General features: G+C 39.3%; 2 protein-coding genes across 3 annotated transcripts in view; one reads left to right on the top strand and one right to left on the bottom strand.

Moving 5' to 3' along the window:
• Nucleotides 1–15,629, top strand: part of zgc:175214 (uncharacterized protein LOC557610 homolog) — a 19,788-nt gene extending 4,159 nt beyond the window's left edge. For both annotated transcript variants that reach the window (XM_037689689.1, XM_037689688.1), the window contains exons 3-7: nucleotides 1,593–1,746; nucleotides 5,946–5,988; nucleotides 6,232–6,273; nucleotides 9,113–9,195; nucleotides 14,584–15,629. In XM_037689689.1, coding sequence (XP_037545617.1) covers nucleotides 1,593–1,746; nucleotides 5,946–5,988; nucleotides 6,232–6,273; nucleotides 9,113–9,195; nucleotides 14,584–14,704 — 443 coding nt within the window. In that variant the 3' untranslated portion in view covers nucleotides 14,705–15,629. The remainder of the gene's footprint in view (nucleotides 1–1,592; nucleotides 1,747–5,945; nucleotides 5,989–6,231; nucleotides 6,274–9,112; nucleotides 9,196–14,583) is intronic.
• pdcd11 (programmed cell death 11) overlaps nucleotides 15,481–25,252 on the bottom strand; it is a 24,165-nt gene continuing 14,393 nt past the window's right edge. Inside the window, exons 24-36 of the mRNA XM_037689690.1 lie at nucleotides 24,551–24,653; nucleotides 24,261–24,438; nucleotides 22,347–22,403; nucleotides 22,158–22,280; nucleotides 21,954–22,076; nucleotides 20,591–20,744; nucleotides 20,284–20,412; nucleotides 20,054–20,197; nucleotides 18,709–18,959; nucleotides 18,421–18,589; nucleotides 18,179–18,332; nucleotides 15,941–16,106; nucleotides 15,481–15,864 (exon numbers count right to left, since the gene is read on the bottom strand). Coding sequence (XP_037545618.1) covers nucleotides 15,693–15,864; nucleotides 15,941–16,106; nucleotides 18,179–18,332; nucleotides 18,421–18,589; nucleotides 18,709–18,959; nucleotides 20,054–20,197; nucleotides 20,284–20,412; nucleotides 20,591–20,744; nucleotides 21,954–22,076; nucleotides 22,158–22,280; nucleotides 22,347–22,403; nucleotides 24,261–24,438; nucleotides 24,551–24,653 — 1,923 coding nt within the window. The 3' untranslated portion in view covers nucleotides 15,481–15,692. The remainder of the gene's footprint in view (nucleotides 15,865–15,940; nucleotides 16,107–18,178; nucleotides 18,333–18,420; nucleotides 18,590–18,708; nucleotides 18,960–20,053; nucleotides 20,198–20,283; nucleotides 20,413–20,590; nucleotides 20,745–21,953; nucleotides 22,077–22,157; nucleotides 22,281–22,346; nucleotides 22,404–24,260; nucleotides 24,439–24,550; nucleotides 24,654–25,252) is intronic.

Below are 25,252 nucleotides of genomic sequence, written 5' to 3'. Positions count from 1 at the left end.
ACCGGAGTACCTGGAGAAAACCCACGCAAACACCAGGAGAACATGCAAACCCCACACAGAAAGACATCAGGTCCAAACTGGGGATTGAACCCAGGACCATCTATGCACGGAGTAAGGAGAAAAAGACAAAACCCTTCCTGATGGCTAGCCAAATAGCCATTTTGATCATTTTTCAGGCTTTAAAAACAACTCTGTCAAAAACAACAAACTATTGTTAAAGAGTGCTATATTTGCTAATATTACACCTCTACGGTTTTGCATGACATGGCTTGTTTGGCTTGTTGCTGTTTTCCCAACAGAACAACGTCCATGTTACTTTGCCAGTGTGTCTCCGATGCTGCTGAAGCTGCTGAATGTATCGGTTCGCCCAGTCTGCATGTCTAATCAGTCCATCCATCCATTATCTTTTACTCCCTTCTTCCTTTTTGGGTCGCGGGGGTCAATGGTGCCCATGTCCAGCCATCACTGTGCAAGAGGCAAGGGACACCCTGGACAAGTCACCAGCCCATCACAGGGACACAGAGAGACAAACGAGACAAAGAAACATTCACATTCTCACTCACACCTAAGGACTAGAGATGCACGATATTGGAATTTTGGCCAATTTCCGACACGCCGATATGTTAAATTATTTGGCCGATAACCGATACCAATACCGATTATTTTTTCCCCTAGACCTATTTACAGAGACTGCATAGCTTTCTCTGCTGTGGAATTAAAATACTACATTATTCTGCATGGTCTTTCTTTGTCAGTTTGATCTGCTACCAAATGCAGATGCCAAAAAGGAGGTCTGAAAATGATGTAACACTTCAACTTGGATTATGTTCAATGTCAAATTTATTCATGACATTTACTCTCTGGGTTGTCCTACAAAAACACCACCATATATATATATATATCCATCCATCCATCCATTTTCTTTACCCGTTTATTCCATTTTGGGTCACGGGGGTCGCTGGTGCCCATGTCCAGCAATCACTGTGCGAGGGGCGGGGTACACCCTGGACGGGTCGCAAGTCCATCACAGGGCCACATAGAGACAAACGAGACAAACAACCATTCACTCTCTCACTCACACCTAGGGACAATTTAGAGTTACCAATCAGCCTAACATGCATGTTTTTGGTCTGTGGGAGGAAACCGGAGTACCCGGAGAAAACCCACGCATGCATGGAGAGAACATGCAAACTCCTCCCAGAAAGGCCTCCGTACCATGATTTGAACCAGGGACCTGCTCCCTGAGAGGCAGCAGCTCTACCAGTTGCGCCACCGTGCTGCCCACTCTGTGCAACATTTGCACAAAAACACAAATGCTGTTCGAATAAACAACTTTTTTTTTTTTTTTGAAAGACTTGTGTTTTAAGCCTGAAAACATATGTGTCTTTGTTTGACTAGATTGGAGGAAGACTTGCTTTTTTTCACATTACTTAAACAGTGAGCAGACTATCCCTTTAAATTAGACTCATAGAGCTGGATTTACTTGCAAAAACAACAACAGCAAACCAACACAAATTCAGGTTGTTCTGGGCATGTCAAACGTTTACCCTATAAGGTGACAAACGCTTGTGTCTGCATATTCTCCCTGGCAGGATGTCTTTGTGGTTTGGGTTTTCAACGCTCTGAACACTACTGCAGCATGACGTCTGACATCTACCACCTCCCACTCAATGTCTATGTCATTGTGCTGGGCATCGGCCTCTTCGTCTTCATGCTCAGCCTCATCTTCTGCTGCTACCTTTTCAGGTAGGTGGAGAAGGTTTGAGAAAATTCAAATGTTTTGGCACTTTACTTTGGCCAGGCTACATTAAAATGAATGTGTAATAAAAGGCCCGATATGATGAGAGAGAGCACCACTCAAGCAGTAGATGAAGCCATTGTTGCCCAGCAAAGCTGCCCAACGTGCAGCATTTTTTTTTTCATTATAACCAATGAAATGGCTCGATTTTACGTGGAAAAGATTGCATTGGCTTGCTTTGAAGTGAATTAGCACCTTTCACCTCACTGTTTTGATCTGCAGCCACGCTCACGTTGCTCTCGTTGGTGTTGCTTGCAGCTGCAGCAGGCAGCTGTTGGCTGTGAAACCCACCAAAACCTTCCTGTCTGACACCAAATGTACACAAAAGCCAAAAATAGAGATGTGACAACAATCTGCTGACTGGCAAGATCAATTAAAAAAAAAAAAAAGCCGATTGCTATAGATGCTAATACAGCAAATGTTTAAAAACGTGGTACATTTTCAAATTTATTCTGTACGTTTTATCATTATTAATAATAATAATAATAATAATAATAAGTTCAAGAATCTTTATTATCTCCAAGGGACAATATGTTTCAGTCTATAGGCACACAAAACATCCATACTAGACATCGAGACATTAAAATAACCGTACAGAAATCATCACTGTTCGTTGAAATTTTCACATCTGTTTGTCCAACATCTGGGCAGCAGATACCTGCCTCCAGATGGGAACAACCTGAACTCACCATGGAGTGGGTGATCAGGATCTGCCAGAATCAGCCTGGCCTTAATAATAAAAATACATTCTATTTGAAGGCGCCTTTCATGTCACTCAAGGATGCCGTGCAATAAAATACAATATAAAATGCAGTAAAAACAAACTACATTTATTAATTTAGTAAAGATCCATTTAAGAACATGAGGGTTAAAGTAGAAAGTGATATTTGAAACCTTCTTAGAAAAAAAACAACATATCTTTAAGACCTAATATTTACCTAATTATTGAATTGTTCTCAAGGGGACCAGAAACATGATGAATGTGGAATTAAAAATAACTTTAACCATGTTATATTGTCATGATTGTTGCATGAGGAGAAAAAAGTTTTCAGTTGATTAAAATAGGACAATAGTTATTGGAACTTTATATTTGTTGTAATATCTTGTTTTGGGTTTTGGGCATTGGTTGCATGTTTCAGTCGGTAGTAGTTCAATCTTTTTTTAGTGGTTTAGAAGCTAAAATGTTTAGGACGACCCTCAGCCATGACAAGAAAACACCCCGAAGCTCAATCGGCCTCTGGAAGGTCACGTCGTGATCAGGTTGTGTTTTGGTAATGGCTGAAATATGAGGTCTGTCATTGATGACGTATTCTCTTTAGCCAAATTTAAGAGTTAGACCCAACCTCTTCCTCACCTTCTGACTTCATCTTGTCTTCCTGAGACAGATCAATGTTGTGGTCTAACCTTTTGTAGATACCACTAGATTTATCAAACCAGATTCAATTCAGTTCAGTTTATTTATACAGCGCCAAGTCGCAACTATAGTCGTCTCAGGGCACCGAACAGAAACATTCATATATAAAATAAGTTAACACTATTTATCTGAGGAGCTTTGAGTTTAACTCCATCACAGACTCTCATCTTGAGCAAGCATGAAAGCGACAGTGGAAAGGAAAAACTCCATGAGAAAGAAACCTTTAGCAGAACCAGACTCGGGACAAACTGTCATCTGCTTCGACTGGCTGGGTTTGAGAGGAATAGATACACAATGGCAGGCTGAGAATCACATGTTAAGATAGAAACAGTTTCAAATGAAAACTATTCAATTAAGAAAATGAGGTTTGTTTGTCCACCATTAAGCCTATGGCAACATAACAAGCAAACCCTAACTATAGGATTTATCTAAAAGGAAATTCTTAATTCCAGTCTTAAAACTGGACAATGTGTCAGCCTCACGGACAGAAACTGGAAGTTGGTTCCACAAGAGAGGAGGCTGATAACTGAAAGATCTTCATCCCATTCTGCTTTTGGAAACTCTAGGAACCTCAAGCAAGCCTGCAGTCTGAGAGCGAAGCGCTCTGTTAGGAAAATATGGAACAATAAGATCTCTAATATAAGATGGAGCTATGTTGTTGAGGGCTTTGTAGGTTCGAAGTAAGATTTTGAATTCCTTTCTGGATTTGACAGGGAGCCAATGGACCACTAACCACTAACTCTGGTACAAAGGCATTACTGCTCAAATGGGGCAACTTCAATCAATATAGACGTTGTCCTCTTTGTGAGACATATACTGTTATTACCTCCCTAATCCTATCACTTACTTCTATATAATGCCAGATATGGATGTTTAACACCCCTAAGTCTTTATACAAATACCTACTTCAGGGTGCTGAGAATCCTGAAATTATAACTTTAATGTGATAGTTCAGACCTTTTGAAATTTGGTTCTGTAGATCAGTTATGAACATAAAATATATCATTGTTATATATAACTCTTTGAACAACTTCAGTTTAGAGAGAAACAGTTTTATCCTGATCAGACTCATGAGATAACTGATTGTTTGAGCGATGACAAGGACAAGGTGGATTGCTGACATATTAAAGCAACTCTAATTTAAAAAAAAAAGTATTGATTCCTATACTTTTTTTTTTTTTTTTTTTACATCTCCCATCAATTTCACATTACACTTCTATTTAGTAGTTTATGGTCATTTGCAAGCAGAAGTTGCGAATGCAGCTAGCTGGAGAACTTCTGGTGCAGTCTTGCCAACTTCCAGCCCAAATACATTCTAATATTTCTACTTGAGCAGCTGTGTAATGTGCAAGTAATGACTGTGTAAAGCTTTTAAAAACGGCATTCGCACAAACTGCTGTGAAACGTTTTGATAGGAGTTGTTTGGAGGATGACAATGACAGCCCGCCTTGATCTTGGCTCAGCTCAGATTAGCCGTTAGCTAGTTCAAACTGGGCCAAGACTGGTCTCAGGCTGTGCTCTGGATGTTGGAGAAATCAACTGCAACTCACAGAAAGTCCGAGTTCTCGCTCAGAAAGCTGAAAATTCTCGATTAGCTTCAATCTCAAAACCTGTCGGCTGACTCACGCACGAGAAGTTGTGATAATGAACTTACAAAAAAAAAAAAAAAAAAATCAAAATACATGGGTCAGTTTGCATCGTAGTAATCCAGAAACACTCAAACATATCATCTTCCAACCACTATCAGTGAACACGCTGCTGCTTCAGTGTTTAAATGTACAGGATGCAGAGAAAAACATTATTGGCTTGCGTTGCTAATGTTAGTTAGCCTATACTCAGCACAACATGCAACAACATATTGGTTTTCTCATAAATAATACACGACACATGATAATAATCACTCTGACGTCATATCTGGATCCAGTTTCCAACCTGCAGCAGTTTTTCTCCTGAGGTTGTAAAATAAAGCTATTACCAGTAATTAATATAACAATTGCTCAATATTTCCACAAAATCCAGTTTCAAAAGGTTTAACATCTTTTTAAGTCTGTTTCTGCCCCTTTCAGTACAAATTATATGAGTCAGCTTTAAAGACGCCAAACGTCCTTAAGCTTCATTCAAGACAACGTTGAACTATTCTCCACCCCTTTTAACCAAATAGGTCAAAAGTTAAACTTGACGTCCAGTTTTATTTACCTGGACAGACTACAGTCAGCCTAAAATAGGTCATTTGTGTGAGTAAAGCTAGCGCCGTGATTGCTCAGTGATCAGTGCTGCAGGTTCGAGCGCAGGCTGCGTCAGAAAGGCCGTCCGACGTATTGACGAATTGTCAAATCCTTCATGCGAGACAAACAAGACGTGACTCAAGCTTCCACGCAGAATCAGGCACTTTCTTTAGAGAATGTGCACCCGCATTTCAAAATTAAACGTCAATTTAACTGGGAAACTACCGGAGGAAACTCCAAATCCACTATTTGGTATACATCCAGGACAACCTTTTTTTTTTAATTTTACGTTTGATTTCCTTCTTTGCAACAAGCAGCACCTTTAATCCTACCAGGTCACTTGACTAAACATGAAAGAGTAAGCGAGAAATGATCATGGGCCAACTCCGTGTAAAGGTCGAGGAACACCCACTCGTGTTCTGCAGAAACCTGCCGAGCTGAGAATCGCCGACCTCTGTTAGATCCAGCTGTGTTGACTTCAGCGTTGTTCTCTCTGTGTCCCCCTCAGGTTGAAACAACAAGGAACCAGGGAGCAGTTCAGCTACAACGAGGTAAGTCGTCTCACTGAGCGAATATGTAACACAAGCCCATGAGGGCTGTTATAAATACTGAGGTCTGTAGCATCACTGTAGCCTTCAGCTGGGAAGCTTAGCACCACCCTTTATAGGTGACCTTGAATCCATCTACGTGTCATTGTGAGAATTCAGCTCAGTCCACGCTGAACTCGTCTGAAGCTTTTCTGCTGCAGGAATTGTGGAACAATAACCAACACCTTTTACTTTCCTCGTGTTCAGGTGGTGCTGAAAGGTGCGAGCAAGAAACTGAGCCTTCTTGGAGTAAGTCCCTTTTCTCAAACAGCAGCAGTTTTACTTCTAGCGTGAATGTTTACTAAGCACGGTGATACCATAGAGATCCTGTTTAGATTTATTCTTCTTCTTCCAACTTCCAGTTACTTGAAACGAATCTGTATGTTTTCCAGCATCTTTCTCGTTCCACAATTTTTGTGCTATTTCAACAAATCATAAATCAAAACGTTCAGCTCTTCCAGGACAATGCTCCTATGACTTGTGGTATTGGTGCAACTTTAGCTTTTTGAAATATTTAGCCTTTTCTCTTTTTTTTTTTTTTCACACAGAAAATAAATTGAGCTCATTTTACATCCTTCAAACCTTTAGATTTGTTTACAACCTTGCACTGCTCCTTTCACATTTTGTTCTGCTTCAGCTTCTTTCAGCTTCCTTGTGCAAAGTTTTAAAAAATTTCAACTACTTTCAGCTAAGTTCAGCTGTTTTTCAGCTGTTTTGTGCTCCTTTCAGTTCCTTTCTGCTAACTACAGCATTTTTGTGTTTCTTCTAACTTCTTTCTGCTAATTTCAGCTTGTTACGCTCCTTTCAGTTTATTTCTGCAAATTTCAACTATTTCTGCTATTTCAGCTACTTTTCAGCTGTTTTTATGCTAATTTGAACTTTTTCAGCTAATTCCACATTTTTACACTCCATTAAACTTTTTCTGCCTAATTTAGTAAAATTTTGCTCTCTCCATTTCATTCTGGTAAAATAAGCTTCTTTCTGAGTTTTTAGCTACTATTTAGCTGTTTTTTTTTTGCAAACGTCTGCCCTTTTTCAGATCATTTCCATCTTTTGTGCTCATTTTTGCTTCTTTCAGCCTAATTATGCACAATTGTGCCCTCTCCAGTTTCTTCTGGCAATTTAAGCTTCTTTCTGCTATTTTAGCAACTGTTCGGCTAGGTTTTTTTTTTTTTTTTTACTTTTTTTTCTGCTTTTTTCAGGTAATTTCCACTTTTTTGTGCTCATTTCTGCTTCTTTCAGCCTAATTTGGCACAATTACGCTCTCTCCACTTTCTTGTAATTTAAGCTTTTTATGCTGTTTTAGCTACTATTCTGCTTTTTTTTTCTCTCTCCAAATTTCTGCCTTTTTCAGATTTTATTCTACTTTTTTGTACTAATTTCTGCTTCTGTTAGCCTAATTGTGCCCTCTTCACTTTCTTCTGGTAATTTAAGCTTCTTTGTGCTATTTTAGCTACTGTTCAGCAGTTTTTTGTTGTTTGTTTTTTCAAATTTCTACTTTTTTCAGATAATTTCCACTTTTTCCCACTCATTTCTGCCTCTTTCAGCCTAATTGGGCACAATTGTGCTATCTCTGCTTCCTTCTGGTAATTTAAGCTTCTTTCTGCCTTTTCAGCTACTTTTCAGCTATTTATTAGCTAATTTCAGCTTCTTCTTTTTTATTTTTTTAGCTTTTTTACAATTTTTTTGTGCTCATTTCTGCTCATTTAAACCAAGTTCAGCAAATATGTGTTCTTTCTGCTTTCGTCTGCTAACTTAGGCTTGTTCTTCCATTTCAGCTACATTTAGCATGTTTTTTTTTCTTTACCGAAATTCAGTTGTTTTTCAGCAAGTTCTTCAGCAATAAGCATTCACACTGCATTTTCACAGGAACAATTTCTCTAGTTGAACGTGACTCAGTGTTTCCACATTAGCTGGGGTGATGCACAGTGAGGCAGGAGGATTTGTTCACTTGGTTAACTCAATCAGGATGTCATTAGTGCTGCATATGCGAGGGTGGAGATGATGTGCACATTGAGAAAAATAAATCCCACACTTGGATTACCTGCACTGACATCCATGAGTTAAGATAAGTCAAAATACAGTGTATATTTTTATGTTTCTTTACGTTTTGTGCCCGTGGTTACACTTGGATCATCTTATGTTGAGGAATAAGTTAGCTGGTAGCTGTGAATCACTCAGCTGGTGACAAACCAACATTTAACTCTGTAAATTGGCTGAGTTAGCATCATTTGTGTTCTGTAGCAGTCATTTTGAATCAGGTTGACTCTAAAGGTTAATCAGTTGTAGACGTACGTCTAATGATTACTTTTTGGGAGTTTCATTAAAATCTGTCAGTTGGTTGACCAGATGTTTTACTAACACACACAGACAGGTAAAAATGTTGATTTTCACGTAAAGCGAAGAGAGATTATAACTTTTTATGTTCGTTTTTTTGGTAAAATTTACTGGATATTTTGGTTTTAATTTGGTAGAATGGTCTTGTTGCTTAGAGACACGGAGCAGGCACAGTTTGGGGAAAAAAATAGTCTTTTTGTGAATTTGAGTTGAATGAAATTCGGCTGCACTTTGGTGAGATTTGGTCAAATTTCCCAAAAGTAAAAACTTCTGTGGAGTTTTTTTTTTTTTTTTTTCCTGCAAATCGGTGTCTAATTTTTATTTCTTTTTTTCTGGAAATGCAACAGAAACATCAAAATAAACAATGAAGTAAAAAAAAAAAAATCATTAAACAATAAAATGAAAAACGGTGTACGATTATCATAGCTATATTATAATTTTATTGTGTTTATTATTTGTACTGTATTACCAAGCTGGTAAATATTTTCTAACAAACAAACAAACATTTATTTACTGTAATATTACATCACATTCATTCAAATTTTACATTTTGCAACATCCGCAAAACTTTTCAACAAAATGCAATGAAATATGAAATAAAATAGAAATGTTCTTTTGTTTAAAAGTCTGCATGAGGTAGAACTGTTCATATAAAGTATAATTGATTTCAACCTCTTGAATAAATGTGGATTTGAACATCAGAGTAAAGATAAATTAACTGATTTGTGTTTTCTGCTTTGTGTTCGTGCAGCAAACCTGCGCCGTGTGTCTGGAAGAATTCAGGACTCGAGATGAGCTGGGCGTGTGTCCGTGCTCACACGCATTTCACAAGAAGTAAGTGCAAAACACGGAGCAACAAAAGGTTTAACGCAGTGCTTTGCAAACTTTTTGATACTCTGGTCAAAACTGTCAAGTTGAAAGTATCCCAAAAATTAGAATTTTAGCTTAAAAAATATTTTTTTTTAATGCACAATGTTTCAGTGGGTGATAGTACAATAAATATGGCAGAAAAGAAGTATAAAATCATTGCTCCAAAACTAAAAATCCTCAAAATAAATGACACCTTCAAAAAAAAACAGTTCATGTGCCTTGATTTGTTGAGTTTATAGTCGTCTCCATGTTTGCAAATTTAATTTTAGTTGATTTTCGAGATTTTTTTTTTTTTTTACTTTTCTTAAAAATAATTGTCTTGAACACAGTTGTGTGACCTGGTGGTAGATCCTTGACGTGAAAACGTAGTTGGCTCACTGTTCAAACCCTTCCAAAGAGAAGATTTTGTTTTTTAAATCTCATGGACAAGGTTTGTGCTCCTTTACTTTGAAACTGCAAAAACGAAAAGAAATACATTATTGTTGCACAGGAGATCTCCTTTTATTTTAAATGCTTCAGAACAGCTGCTGGTCGGAAAGGCTTTTTTACTCTTGAAGCTTCACTTCACTGAGATTAGTCATAAAAGGGGAATGCAGGACGACTGCTTATCTTTGAGTACCTTTGAAAAGTCAAATAATTAAGCTTTTTTTATTTATTTTTCCCCCCAAAACACATCACCCTCTCTAAACACTTGATTGAAAATGTCAAAGTGTTGAGGAGAGATAAGACAGAGGGCAAGAGAATAACTGCTGCCTAAAGGTGGGGAATACCAAAAAGATAAAGGAATAAAGACCTAAAATACAACAAATAGTACTGTTATACTGACAAATGTTGCTCATGTTCTTATTTACTAAAAATCTTGGTCGTAAAGGTGAGCCCCACTTTCAGTTTTGCAACTTCAAGCAATGGTGGGATGGTGTTATCTCCCCTTCTTACGTGAAGAACGGTCCAGAGCGTTCAGAGATACAGACAGAATAAAGTCATGCTGCTTTGATTAGCATTTAGCTCTGTGACGAACGCGTGGAACCAGCCGTTATCTCGGCTGATACTGCAGTCGTTTCACTCAGCAGGGGTCTGTGGACCCTTCGCAGGGAGTCTCGGCCGGTTAAAGTCCAACCGAAGCTCCAAACCCCAGTACCTGCGTCAGTCGGTGATTAGTGAGTTCATGTGTTTAAAGTCTGGCTGTGAGAGGTTAGATGTAGTAAGAAAAATATAAAAAATACTTCTTCCTCCACCTCATCCTTCATGGGTGCCAGTATTGTTGTGTACTCACATATTTCTGTGTATTTATCTGCAGCTTTGTGATCAAAAGAGCCATTACTACCATTCGCCTATTAAACAAAATGTGTTCTGAGCTGCAAAACCTGCCACAGCTGTGAATATCAACTGGTGGCTCATGGGCCACTTTGAGTTTGTATGAAGGATTTTTTTTTTTTCGGTCAGTGGACGTGACGTTTTTTTTTTCCCTTTTGGCTACTCCTTTCCTCAGGGGTCACCGCAGCAAACTAACTCGCATGAAGACTTAGCAATCGTTTTTACAATGGATGCCCTTCCTGATGCAACCAGACCGCTGAGCAACCACAGCCCTCTGTGTGGAGCAGAGAGCTGCCATCTAGGGCAATGGTTTATCTAACTGGGGTCCCCGTACCACCGACAGGCCACAAGCCAGTGCTTGAGGGGGGTCTGCCAAAAAAACTTTTTTTTTTTTTTTACAAGTACGTAGATGTTTAACAACCCATTAAAATACACCAAAAATGCAGGAAATCCCATCTGCTTTATTCAAAATGTTCAGGGGGAGGACCCCCAGATCCCCCAACCCCCACGCCTGGTATTTCAGTTGTGGCATCAATCAGTTTACAAATGAAGTCCTGTTACTTGGTATGACTACTGCCGTTATGATTCTATTCAGTTTTATTTAAAGAGTTTTCTGTAAGGATTTGTTAAAAAGTAAAAAAAAAAAAAAAAGGCAATACATTTATGTTCATTATGTGACTTGGTAAAGTTTTAGGGAGTGGTGGCGCAGAGGTTAGAGAAGGTGGGCCTGTGATCAGAAGGTGTCAAGGTTCAACTCCCCAGACCGAAAACGTCAAAATGTAGGTGGAAAAAGTGAAACACCCACACCTGCCTCCACCCTCATTTGCCCTACTCTGGGCCCTTGAGCAAGGCCCTTAACCCCCACCGTCTGCTCCCCCGGGCACCCATAGATAGCAGCTCTCTGCTCCACAGAGGGATGTGGTAGCTCCATGGTCTGTGGTTGTGTCAGGAAGGGCATTTGGTGTAAAAACAATCAGCAAGTCTTTGTGCGACTAACACTGTGGTGACCCCTGAACAACTGAGCAGCCGAAAGAAAAAAAAAGTGCACAGATAAAGTTTTAAAGTGGTTTTTGATGCTGTTAATTTTCTCAAAACTGTAAATTTTGGAAGCTGAAATTAAAAAATTTTGTCAATTGTGTCTTAAATGAAAAATACCCCAGGTTCAAAAATATAAAAATTGTATTAACACTATTAAAGAACAGGTCTTAAGTTTTTATGTTGCACAAATATTTCCACTGCATTAAAGAGACAAATTGAAGATAATTATTTAATAAACATGAGGGTTATGAGGGGGTCCCTGAACCCAAAAAGTTTAAGAACCCCTGATCTAGGGAACCTGGTGGAGTAGATGGTGGGGGTTAAGGGCCTTGCTGAAGGGCCCAGAGTGGGGCAAATGAGGGCGGAGGCAGGTGTGGGTGCTTCACTTTTAACACCCACATTTTGACGTTTTCGGTCTGGGGAGTCGAACCGGTGACCTTCCGATCACAGGCCCACCTTCTCTAACCTCTGTGCCACCACGCCAATGGACGTAACTTAATAAAACAAAAATTATATAAAACATTTTACATTTATTGATTTTTTTACATTTTTGGATATAAGACTACATTAATGTAAAAAAAAGGGAAAGAATTAAAGTTTAAACCTTGAACTCCGGGTTTATGCATGTCCTTTTATTTTTTGAAAAAAAAAAAAAAAAAACAATTGCGTAACAAAGCATAAATTTAAAGTATGTACAAAAATTTGCCGATTTTGCTGGATGTTTAATTGCGATCATTTGAACATTTGCAGAAAAACTGCTCAAATTCGCCGTTTCTCTTTTCTGTTGGTATAAAAACCGACCAATTTAAATTCCACTTTATTTTTGGTCAAAGCCGACAAGGAGCGCCAGACCAGGAACCAAAGAGGCGCACGTAGCTCCAGAGCCACAGGTTTCAGACCCCTGATCAAGGGTCCAGGTTCGGTTTAGAAGTCAGGGTTAGGCATCGGGAGGTCAAAATGAGAAGTTAGTGGGCAGAACGTGGGATTTGTTAAACATTAACCGATTCTTAAACTTCAAAGGTACTAAAAATAATATACACGTAAATTAAATCAGTGTTGGGGCGTCTACTGAGGCAAGCATGAAGGCTTCTTTGTATGGGTGTTACCAACCACAAGAGCCAAGAAGACACCATCACTAATTACAGGGTATGCTTATGGCAAAGAAGATCTTAGCAAATCATTTTTAAACTTGAATATTTTGAAGATCATCTTGAGACCCTCCAGTTAAAATCTAAAACATGGTGTAGTAGTAGAGTCATCCTTACGTCCCCATCTTGAATTGGGTTGCACCAAAAAGTAATCGATGTACACCTAATAATTATTTCCAGAGTTGAAGTTTATCTAGTGATTTATATTTTGCCAACAGCTCAAACAAACATGGGTAAGAATTAGGGGTGCACCGATAAATCGTCGGCCGATTTATCGCCCCCCGATTTCCTTAATTTCAGGAAATCGGCCAATACTTGCATGAGAAACCGATTTTACCCATTTTTCTTTTTTTTTTGTTTTAACAACAATTGTCTGAACTTCATTTATATTTCAGAGCACTACCTCATGGCCAGTTAAAACAAGTTTGTTTTGTTTCTAGGATATTGTTCAAGGGTATGTTTTTCAATAAAAGATTGGAAAATTGAAGGTGCATTGTGACCTTAGAACACCTGACAGTGTCGCTTAGAAAACAAAATTGGTATTGGCCAAAATCGGAATCGGCAGGTCAGTTTTTAGAAATCTGTGATCGGCCAAAAACTAGCACCCCCAGTAAGAACATTATGACTTTTAGGTAACCACTTTTTATAAGTCTGTCGATGGCGGCATGTATCATGGTATAATCTCCATCCGTCCATAAACTTTGTCATCTTGTTCAGAACTTCTGATTCACTCAACATAATTTAATGAAACTTCATACACTTATGCATCATAACTAGGCATAGTGTACATACACTTGTCACCCCCCCCACACACACACACACACACACACACCCAAGTTTTAAGGTCAAAGTCAAACGTTATTAAAGGACTTTGCTTGTATAATGTGCCGTACTCGTCTACCAATACATTCCTTTCTCACTTCTCCTGGGGCAGCTGTGGCTAAGTGGTTAGAGCAGTTGTTCTCTAATGCGAGAGTTGGTTCGATTCCACCAGCAGTCACATGCTGAAGTGTCCCTGGGATAGACACTGAAGCTTCATTGCCTCCGATGCATGTCCCATCGGTGTACGACTGTAAAAGCACTGAATATTCTTTGTATGGATAAGAGTGCTGTGTGAATGGGTACTGTACTTTTGCTATACAAGTCGCACCTTTTTGCATAAATTTGCATGACTTATACAGCGAAGCGACTTATTTATGTCCCCCCCCCCCCCCCCCACTATTTTATAACCCAATTTTCCCCCGAGATCTGACAATTTCATTCATTCAGGAAAATATTGAACACTACCATTTTCAGCCACTAGAGGGCAGTCGACTAACGTGGCAAGCCAAGCATTTCATTAATAGGTAAAAGTAGCTATTAATGAGACACTCTGCTTGCCATACCAGGCCACCTTCGTCTCGCTCCGGAACTCCTGGAGCAAACGTCAAATCAGCTGCATTTCACCGTGCCAAGTGCATCTATTAAGGAAACGTTCAAGTGAGACACATCTTTGCCATAATGTCGAAATAATTATTTTTAAGCGTTAATCTTGTTAAAGTCCTCCCATGCACGCTCCTGCGGCCGCCATTTGGCAGCCAATCGATATTTGTCACATCGGCCCACGTTTCTGGCTGGCTAGCAGTAACGCATAATAAATGCGACTTATACGGCAAAGCAACGTTTTTTTTTCCCCATTTTATTAGACATATTTGGACCAATGAGACTTATACGGCAGTGCAAAGTGTATAGCGGCAAGTACGGTAAATGAGGGTACAGATTGTAGTGTAAAGTGCTTTGAGTATTTTGGTAAGATAGAAAGGTGCTATACAAGTACAGTCCATTTACCATTCTCCTGTCTTCATCCCTTCAGGTGCCTGCTCAAGTGGCTGGAGATCCGCAGTGTGTGCCCCATGTGTAACAAACCCATCCTGCGGCTCCACCCCGATGCCCCCCAGGGTGCCGAGGGGCCCATGGATCCAGAGGAGGTGTGAGAGATAGAGCGCTAGACTCCCCCCCTTCCAGAAAAACACACACATTAAACCACACTAAAGATGATTGACAGCCGTCATCTCTAAAGGTAATACTGATAACGATCCCAAGTGGCAGCGACCTTCGAGCAATATGCCTCAGTGGGGAATTGGATTTTGATAGTGCCAACGAGCTCGGTCCGATCAGTCAAGAGAGCGATAGATGTCGAATGAGTAGAATGAGTTTCATACAGATGTTAGTTCTACTTCCATGTTGCACTGTTCACCCAAAAGATAAAAAATGGCAGGAAAGGGAGCCACATTAGAGCTGGACATCATTGCCACAGTCACTGGACGAGTAGAGCTGCACTGCCAAAGGCACGGAGCAGAACATTACAGGATCAGCAAGGATACCTCTAATATCTCAGGGGTGTTACCAACGCAGCCAGCACAAACCCATGTTATAACCCTATAACCCAGTGCCACACATGCATCTTCAATACTGCCAATGTAGACGAAACACCCTGGCAGCCGGAGTTGGCCACAGCTACTGGCTAAAAACAAAGAACCAGCTACAATCAACCATGATGATTTGAGTAGAAAATGTTGTTACAGATTGTGTCCACGGCCCCATTACCCTTAAAAAAAAAAGACTAATAGAAAACTAGTCTTGCTTGTATGTTTTGTGTGTATAGGTCTCCCTATATGATGTTATTTTGTACTTCAAATAAAGTGTCATGTAATGTATTGTAGTGGTATTGCATTCTTAACAAAAAAACAAAAAAAAAACATCCAGAATATTCATGTTTTTTTTCTTTACTTTTGAGTTTTTTTTTTAATATACAAAATGCAAGTTGATGAAATGTTAACCAGCTGATTGTTTTTAACATTTAGAACTCCCTTTACAAAGATCTGTTGTGTCATATTAAAAAAAACAATGTAAATACAAGCTGAGATGTTGGTCTTTTTATGGACGAGCGTTTTTGTGAGCAGTCTGAATCCGGTCGCTTTTTTAATTTTCGGCCTCTTTGCCTTTACTTTCCACAAACTCCAAAGCCTTTTCCTTGACGGTCTGGATGCTCTGAGGGGTGCCGTGTTTCTTCTCGTACTCCAGGTAGCGCTTGAAGAAAAACTTGATCTTCTTCACAGAAACGCTCAGGTTGATCACGCGGTCGAACAGAGCCCTGGAAGACACAAACCCTACGGTGAATGAAAGGAGTCGGTTGAACGTCAGAGTGGGAGGGAGGAGCTTCTCCTCACCTGACTTCCGTCTGGGATCCGTGTTTGATCGTGAGGTCGATGAAAACGGACCACAGGTCTGTGCGCTTGGGGTAGCTCGTCAGGACTTTGTCCATCATGTTGCGCCCTTTCTCGGCGTCGCCGTACCGGAACTCCATCTGAGCGAACTTGGCGATCATGTCCACGCCTGATGGGATCGGCGACAACGCAGGAAGTATAAAACACGAGGCGGTAGACAAAATAAACCACAAATAGAATCAACAACTAATGAGCAAATCTTTAAGAAAACCTGAAATTAAGATTTTTAATGAAACTTTGCGTTTGACGCGAGGTAAAGCCTAATAAAGTTAAATGTTCTGATGTTCTTGTAAATTATTGTGTGAAAGCTCATGACACATTCACACTATTGTGATCCATTTTTCTTCCGTACGTTTTTCAGCGTCTTCCTCGTTCCACAATTTTTATGCTATTTCAAGTCATAAATCAAAACGTTCAGCTCGTTCCAGACAAGGGTGCTATGACTTTTGGTGCAGCTTTAGCTTTTAGAAACATTTAGCCTTTTCTGCCACTTTTTTTCCTCATAGAAAATTAATTGATCTCATTTTACATCCTTCAAATCTTTAGATCCGTTTACAACGTTTTATTGCTCTTTTCACATTTTGTTCTGCTTCAGCTTCTTTCAGCTTCTTGGTGCAAATATCAAAATTTTTTCAGCTGTTTTGTGCTCCTTTCAGATTCTTTCTGCTGACTACAACATTTTTGTGCTTCTTGTAACTTATTTCTGCTAATTTCAGCTTATTATGCTCCTTTCAGCTTATTTATGCAAGTTTTAGTTTTTCTGCCATTTCAGCTACTATTTAGCCGTTTTATGCTAATTTTAGCTTTTTCGGCTATTCCACATTTTTTGCAATCATTTAAACTTTTTCAGCCTAATTCAGCAAAAAATGTGCTCTCTCCACTTTAAGATTTCAGTGTTGTTAAGCTACTTTTCAGTGGTTTGTTTTGTTGTTAATTTAAGCTTTTTTCAGATAATTTCCTCTTGTGCCCTTTTCTACTTCTTTCAGCTTAATTGGGCAAACACGTGTTCTTTCTATTTTCTTCTGCTAATTGGAGCTTGTTCTACCTTTTCAGCTAGCTTGTTAACATTTTTAGCTAATTTCAGCTGTTTTCAGATAAATTCAAGTTTTTCCTACTAATGCTTATGCTCCTTTCAGAGCATTTCTGCTAGTTTCAGTTATTTCAGCTACAATTTCATTTTGCTCATTTTAGCTTTTTGAGCCAATTCCACATTTTTTGCATTAACTTTAATTTTTCCTACTTAATTCAGTGAAAATGTGCTCTCTCCACTTACTTCTGGTAATTTAGCTTCTTTCTGCTTCTATAGCTACTTTTTAGCAGCTTTATTTTTTATTTTTTGTTAATTTCAGCTTATTTCAGATAATTTTAACTTTTTGTTCTAATTTCTACTTCTTTCTGCCTAACTGGACAAACGTGTTCTTTCAACTTTTCAGCTACCAGTACTTTTTAAAGCATTTTTAGCTAGTTTCAGCTGTTTTCAGATAAATTCCAGGTTTTTTTTGTGGTAACTGCTACTTTCAGCCTAATTAACTTCTTTCTACCCATTTCAGCTTATGCTATTTTTAGTTTATTTCTATTAGTTTGTTATTTCAGCTACTATTTAGTTTTTATGCTATTTTTTTTAGCCTTTTCAGCTAATTCCACTTTTTGTTGTTGTTACTAATTTCATATTTTTCCTATCCCTTATGGTAATTTAAGCTTTTTTTTCTACCTTTTGAGCCATTTTATGCTAATTTCAGCCTTTTTTAAGCTAATTTCATCATTTCTGCTTATTTAAACCTAATTCAGCAAATATGTAATCTTTTGGTTTCTTCTGCTCATTTCGGCTTGTTCTTTATTTTCAGCCGTTTTCCAGCAAGTTCTTCAGCAATAAGCATTCACACTGCATTTACACAGGAAATGCAATTTCTTTAGTTCACATTGTCCTATCTTTATTATTAAAACAAGATAAAAGTTGTGTCTTGAACACGTTAATAAATGTGCCGACATCTCCAAGTCATAGTTCAGGATTTTTTCCATTCCGTTTACATTCTACTCTACGTTTATTTGATTTCTTGTTGGTCAAAGTCAAGACTTTAGGTAACATGTTCCACACTGGTATTTAAAAACATATTATGGTGCCACAATGGGTTGGTTAGAATCCTGTCCACCCAGGTTATAGAGTTCAACTGGCCATCTTACTTTCTTTAGAGGGGAGACTCCTCAGCGCCCTCTGCAGGAGGCTGCTGGCAGCATCACCCTGACCCTGCTGGAGCAGGAAGGTCCCGTAACTCAACCACACCGCTTTGTCCTCACGGAAACGCTTCACCATCGTCTTGTACAGCCCCTCTGCCTCCTGCAAACAAAACCAGGAAAAATGTAGAGGTTCAAGGCTTTACGTTACAGCGGATCAAAGAGAAGCTCCGGTGAAGACTGCAGCGAACCTTGATTTTGCTGGAGTTGGTGTAGATGTCAGCCAGCTGCTGGTACACCGGCCTCGGCTCGCAGAACTGCAGCGCTCGCTCAAACACTTTCTTCAGACTTTCCTCTGTGCCATACAGGTTCTCCAGGTTCAGCAGGGCCACCCACACGTTCAGCTTCTCCTGCTCCTCTCTGCACCATGGATTAGGATTTCACACATAAGGACCAAATAGTTCACACTAATAGGGCGAGCTGATTTCAAGCAGTTTAGAAAAACATTTAAAGAGGTTTGATGAGCTGAAACCAGACACCTGAAGGAGATGGTTTTGAGGGCCCTCTCAGCCACAGCTCGGGCCTGCTCGATCTGTGTGGCCTGCAGGTGATGAGCCATGTACTGGAGCCACAGCAGAGAGCTGTTGGGGGAGGCTAAAAGCAGCCGATCGAAGGTGGAGGCATCCTGCGGCCGCAGGTTTGGATCCATCAGCTCGTTTTCCCGCTGAAGCAGGGCCTTTTCTGCCGACTTCTTCTCCTGCTGCAGCTCGTGGTGAGACTTCTTCTGGGGCTGGTGACAGAAAGACGAGTGGTGAGGCAGACCCAGACCAGCCTGGACGGTTTTCACACCAGAGGAGATAAAACGTCTGACTACATGAAGAACTGCAGGACTGGCATTCCTTGAAGGAATGCATAGACGCCATCTTTAACGTTTCAGGTTTAAAGGTACAACCAAACATTGATTCCTGCAAAGGTCATTTTAAAACGAGATCATTTGCTAACAAACATGCGTCACAAGTGCAAACTCCTGTCCACCGTGTTCCTTCAGCTGTTTTGTGCTCCTTTCAGGTACTTTCTACGAACTACAACATTTTTGTGCTTCTTCTAAATTCTTTCTGCTAATTTCAGCTTGTTATGCTCATTTCATCTTATTTCTGCAATTTTCAGCTATTTCGGCTACTATTTAGCGGTTTTAGGCAAATTTGAGCTTTTTCAGCTAATTGTACATTTTTGCTCTCATTTAAACTTTTGTCAGCATTATTCAGCAAAACTGCTCTCTGCACTTCCATCTGGTAATTTAAGCTTTTTTCTGCTATTTTAGCTACTGTTCAGCTGTTTTTTTTTGTTGTTTTTTTGCCAATTTCTACTTTATTCCCACTAATTTACTAACTTTTATGCTCATTGCTGCTTCTTTAAGCCTAATTGGGAACAAATGTGCTCTGTCCACTTCCTTCTAGTAATTTAAGCTTCTTTCTGCTTTTTTTAGCTACTGTTCAGTAGTTTATTTTTTGCAAATTTCTGCTGAAAATTTCCACTTTTTGTGCTCATTTTTGCTTATTTCAGCATAATTGTACTCTATCCATTTGCTTCTGCTAATTTAAGCTTATTTCTACTTTTTTTAGCTACTGTTCAGCAAGTTCTGTTAATTTCTTTTTTGTATATATAATGTTCACTTTTTTGTGCTCATTTCTGCTTATTTAGACCAAATTAATTTATTATGTGTTCTTTCTGATTTATGCTGCTAACTTAGGCTTGCTCTTCCATTTCAGCTACATTTCAGCAAGTTTTTAGCTAATTTCAGCTGTTTTTCAGCAGGTTCTTCTAGGCATTCACGCTGCATTTACACAGGAAATGCAATTCCTCTGGTTATATTTGCCGTCTCACCTTAGCCTTCTCATCTTGATCTTCTCCATCGCTGGACTCCTCCTCCTTTTCAGCAGAGGCGGGCTTCAGGGAGCTCAGCCCCACCTCCCAGGAGAAACCTGCAGCCACCTGCAGCCTGGACGGGCCTGCTGAGCCGGCAGTCACCTGCACAGACACGAAAACTCACTGCTCCAGCTGTGGATTTTAACTTCTATTCATATTTAAACAGCAGCTACTGAGATGTAGCGTACTTTAGCAGGTTTCTTTTCAGCGTCTTCATCGTCGTCCTCTCTGAAGTACACTTCCACTCCACTGTCATCACCGTCACTCTTTCGTTTCTTCTTCTTCTTTTTGGGGATCTTGGATTCTGCTTGATCCTGCTAAATTAATAAAGAGTAAAAACTATTCTTAGGCTCCGATTTAACCAGCACACGCGCTCAAAACCAAATTTTAGTAAAAGACTATTTACAGAAATGACATATTTGATTATTTTTTGTGCTGTTGGGCGTTTTTAAAAAGCCCGAACAGGAACTCGTTAACTCGAAGCTGCTCCGTCACCTGTTCGCTCGCAGACGGAGCACGTCTTTTCTGCTTTTTCTTCTCGTTTTCGCTCAGACGCAGCGGCAGGTTGAGAGACTCGGGAAAGATGTCCGACCTGCCCGTGTCCTCCGGGAGCAGAGAGAGGTCCACTAACTCGGCTTCTCTGTCAACACTGAGAAGAGAAGATCTGATGACGCCTGAAGCCAAGGTCAAACTGTCCTTCAACCGATACAACGTCCTGGATTCATTCTGGAGACCTTCTCGACGACAAAAGCGGTTTCCTGTTTTGCTTAACATCACCTGTCTGAGTCTGTTAGCTAAATATTTTATGACCCACTGGACAGAATTTAATGAAACATCCAGTAAGTAACCACTGGATGTCCATCTACAACTGATTAACGTTTGGAGCCAACCCAATTCAAGATGGCTGCCAAAGACAAGTAATCCTAAAAAATAAAAAAATGGTTATTACTTACGTCAATATTACACATATCGATCTTAAAGTTGGTGTGGTAGTAGCCGAGACTGATCCCCAACATACAATTCAAGCCAATCCAATTGCATATATGTCTTTAAAATTTTGCCATTAACTATCTATATGCAGTCAGTTCTAGCCGTCTGTTAGCAAAATATTTCATGAACCGTTGGACAAATTAGAATGAAACTTTTGGGGAATAATTTTTGGATTCACCTCTACAAATGTTTAACTTTTGGAGCTGATCAAATTAAAGACGGCCTGAAAACCAATTAATCTTAGAGAACACAAAAACGCCAACTATTGGGTCAATTTTTCAGATACTGTTCTAAAACTCGTGTAGTAGTACCAAAGAACCGTTCTCAACACAAACCAAGTGGTAATTATTGAGCAAGGTCTTTGCTTAAAACTTGCAGGGCTATTCAACTGGCGGCCCGGGGGCAAAATCAGGCCCACGGATGAACTCCGTTCGGCCCGCCAACAGCTTCATTTTAAATAAAAACAAATTTTAAATCATAAAAACAAACTTACTTCACTAATAACTGATGGACGTCCAGCCCTGAGCTCTTTCAGTAACTGTGGCCCCCTGAGCAATTTAGTTGAATATCCCTGCTCTAGAGGCAACCCTGTTTTGTTAGCAAAATATCTCATGAACATAGATTTGGTTAAACTTTTAAAAAGTGATTATTTGTTTTTATTTACCATTCTGCTGCAGGATTTTGTCCATATGACTTTTAATATGCAGAATATTTTTCCTCTTTAATGTTAAACACTTCGCCCTTTAACGGAAACGTTCCGACTCGAGTCTCACGCAGGTGGGCGGAGCTTGAGGTTTTGAGGGCAATCTTGGCGAAGTCTAATTGTTCTGTTTGATTCTAAGCCTGAGCTGAAACGAAGATGTTTTACCTGAGGATTTTAGCGGTGAGGAGCATGTTGACAGGCAGGTGCTTGGAGAGATCCTTGTGGCTCTTGATAAAGTATTTAGTCGAGTGTTTGAACTGAACTCGTCCAATGATGCTTCTTGACAGCCTGGAGAGAGAGCACACCACAGAGCCTTCTCATATTTCTGGTTAGTTCATCAGTCCACGGGTGGCTGGACTTCTCAGTTACCTGAAGAAGACCCCGTGCTCCCCCACGCTCTTCACGTAGCCTCGGATGAGCTGGCCCACCTGCAGCTGGTCTACAGACAACACTTCCGGGTCTTTCTCGGGTTTGGTTTGTTGCGGCGACAGCCTGAAGGAGCACGTCGCAATAAGCTGAGTATTCTTTAAAATTCAACGAGACTAAAACTCTTCTTACCTTGATGGACGCAGAGATAACTGCCACTTTTCATTTTTACAATCCAACAGGTAACACCTAAGAGTAGAAGCCAACCTTTAATCCAGTTTCTCTTTGATGGAAAATCATCCAGATTTCAAACATTCAGAAGGACTGAAGTCAACAAAACAGGTTTTTCATGAAAATCGCAACTAGAGAAACTGCATTTCCTGCAAACATGCAGTGAATGCTTACGGCAAAAGAACTTGCTGAAAAACAGCTGAAATGGACGAACTAGCCTAAATGAGCAGAAGAAAGCAAAAAAAAACAAATAGCTAAATTAGGTTGAAATAATCAAAAATCAGCACAAACTTAGGAAATCATTAACAAAAAAAAGCTTAAATTAGCAAAAAAAAAAAAAAAAAACTCAGCTGAAAAGTAGCTGAAAAGGCACAAAGAAGCATACCCTACCAGAAGGAAGTGGAAAGAGCTGAAATGAGCTGAAAGAATATGAAATTAGTGGCAAAAGCTCAAAATTGCAACAAAAAAAAAAGCTACACAGTAGCTGAAAGAGCAGAGAAAGCTAAAACTAGCAGAAATAAGCTGAAATTAGCAGGAATAATTTAATTAGGGTGAAAGTAGTAAGACGTTGGCACAAAAAAACAAATTTATCTGAAAACAGCTAAAGTTAGCTAAAAATGTTAAAAAGGTAACTGAAAATGTAGAACAAGCTTAAATTAGCAGATGAAAGCAGAAAGAACATGTTTGCCCAATTAGGCTGAAAGAAGAAGAAATGAGCACAAAAAAGTTATAATTATATGAAAAAAGCTGAAATAAGCACAAAAAAACAGCTGAAAGAAGTTAAAATTACCAGAAGGAAGTGGGGAGCGCACATTTTTGCTGAATTCGGGTGAAAAAGTTTAAATGTACAAAAATGGAATAAGCTGAAAAAGCTAAAATTAGCATAAAAACAGCTAAATAGTAGCTGAAATATCAGAAAAAACTGCAACTTGCATAAATAAGCTGAAAGGATCACAACAAGCTGAAATTAGCAGGAAGAAGTTAGAAGAAGCACAAAAATGTTGTAGTTAGCAGAAATAATCTGAAAGGAGCATAAAGCAGCTACAAAGGCAGCTGAAATTAGCTGAAAGTAGCTGAAAAAGTTTAAATTTGCACAAGGAAGCTGAAAGAAGCTGAACTAGAACAAAATGTGAAAGGAGCAGTAAAAAGTTGTAAACAGATCTAAAGATGTGAAGGTTGTAAAATGAGCTCCATTAAAATCAATGGCAGAAAAGGCTAAATATTTCAAAAAGCTAAAGTTGCACCAATACCAAAAGTCTTAGCAGGATTGTCCTGAATGAGCTGAACGTTTTGATATGATTTGTTGAAATAGCGCAAAAATTGTGGAATGAGAAACATGTCGAAAAACATATGGAAGAAAAATGGATCACAATAGAGTGAATGCTTCATAAACACTCACACAATAAAACAAAAACTGATTCTAATAATCACGTTTACATTAATCCAGAATTGAAACCGTCACTGGTAATTCTACACCTCACAGCGTAGTTAAATGGCAATAAAAAGGAAGAGACAAACTAAAAAAAATTAAAGCACAACATTAGGACATCTCAAAATTAAAAACGTGTAAAATCCTTACTGAAGGTCGTCTAATCAGCAAGTTTAAAAATCTCATTTTGCTTAAGTATTAAACCTCCAGATGAAAGGGGAAAGATTAAAACAGATTATTTGAGCCAATACACATTTGACTTTTATTTACTCCAACCTTAAGATTGCCGTGAGTTACGAGAGTTAAACAAAAGTACGGTAGCCTGGGTGCTTTATCATGAGTTTTTCCCTCTCTTCGGCTCTGTTTTAACTCTACATTCAGCTGTGTGTAAAACAGCTACAAAAAGAAGAGATCTGAAACCACGAGTAGTTGCTTTATCTGCTGACCTGATGATCTGATCTTTGCTGTAGGCCCTCAGTGGGTTTGGCTTGTAGGTGTCAAGAAGGTCGGTGAAACAAACTGTTCCCGTGCCGCCAAAGGGAAGTTTGACATAAAGGCCGACTTGTGGCTGAATATTTGACACGATTCCTAAAACAGTGCTGCCTTTCTCCAGCTTATGGACACCTGGGAAATGAGAGGAAACCAGAGATCGAATCCGTTAAAACTTTTGGGTCACTTCATTTTGATTTCCAAAGCACCAGATCTAATAAATGAACAGGATCTGAGCAGCTTCTACCTGTGAGTGAAAGCAGGAGGCGATTATGTTTGGCTTGAACCTCCACCACTACAGCACGAACTGTTTGGCCCAGTTTGTACAGTTTCTCTGGGTGTTTAGCATCCTAAGGAAAAAAAATAAAAATACAAACACTTGATTTAGGACTAATCAGTTTCTTCCACTGTGTGAATGCCGATTCAGCATTGCTGTTTTTGCAGTCAATTGACTTTTGGTTTCTGAAATTTGTATACTTTTCAAAAATATTTACATTTATTTACAAATAATGTCCCCATTCAAATACAATGAGATCCCTTTAATTCATTCAGAAACATGATTATACTTCTTTTAGCTTGTCCTTATCTGCTTTAAGCTACACTGATAATATGAGCTTTTAGCCACCTTCCACATCTTTTACCTTATCGCTAGTGTTCTCCTTTCAGCTTTACTAGTGTAGCTATGAACACTACATTTCAACGTCTTTAGCAAATTTCAGCAATAGTTATTTAGCACTCATGCTGCATTGACAGAAAATGCATTTTAGCGTTTGGCTAGCCCTTTGGTACTTTTAGATAGCTCCCTGCCTCTGTTAGCAAGCCCTTTGCTTCTGTTAGATAGCCCCTAGCTTCTGTTAGATAGCCCCTAGCTTCTGTTAGATAGCCTCTTGCTTCTGTTAGCTAGCCTCTTGCTTCTGTTAGCTAGCCTCTTGCTTCTGTTAGCTAGCCC

Source organism: Nematolebias whitei, chromosome 16 (assembly GCF_014905685.2).
Source record: "Nematolebias whitei isolate Nwh7 chromosome 16, NemWhi1, whole genome shotgun sequence".
Taxonomy (NCBI): domain Eukaryota; kingdom Metazoa; phylum Chordata; class Actinopteri; order Cyprinodontiformes; family Rivulidae; genus Nematolebias; species Nematolebias whitei.
The sequence above is the reverse complement of the archived record's forward strand: the minus strand, read 5'-3'. Positions and strand labels throughout refer to the sequence as shown.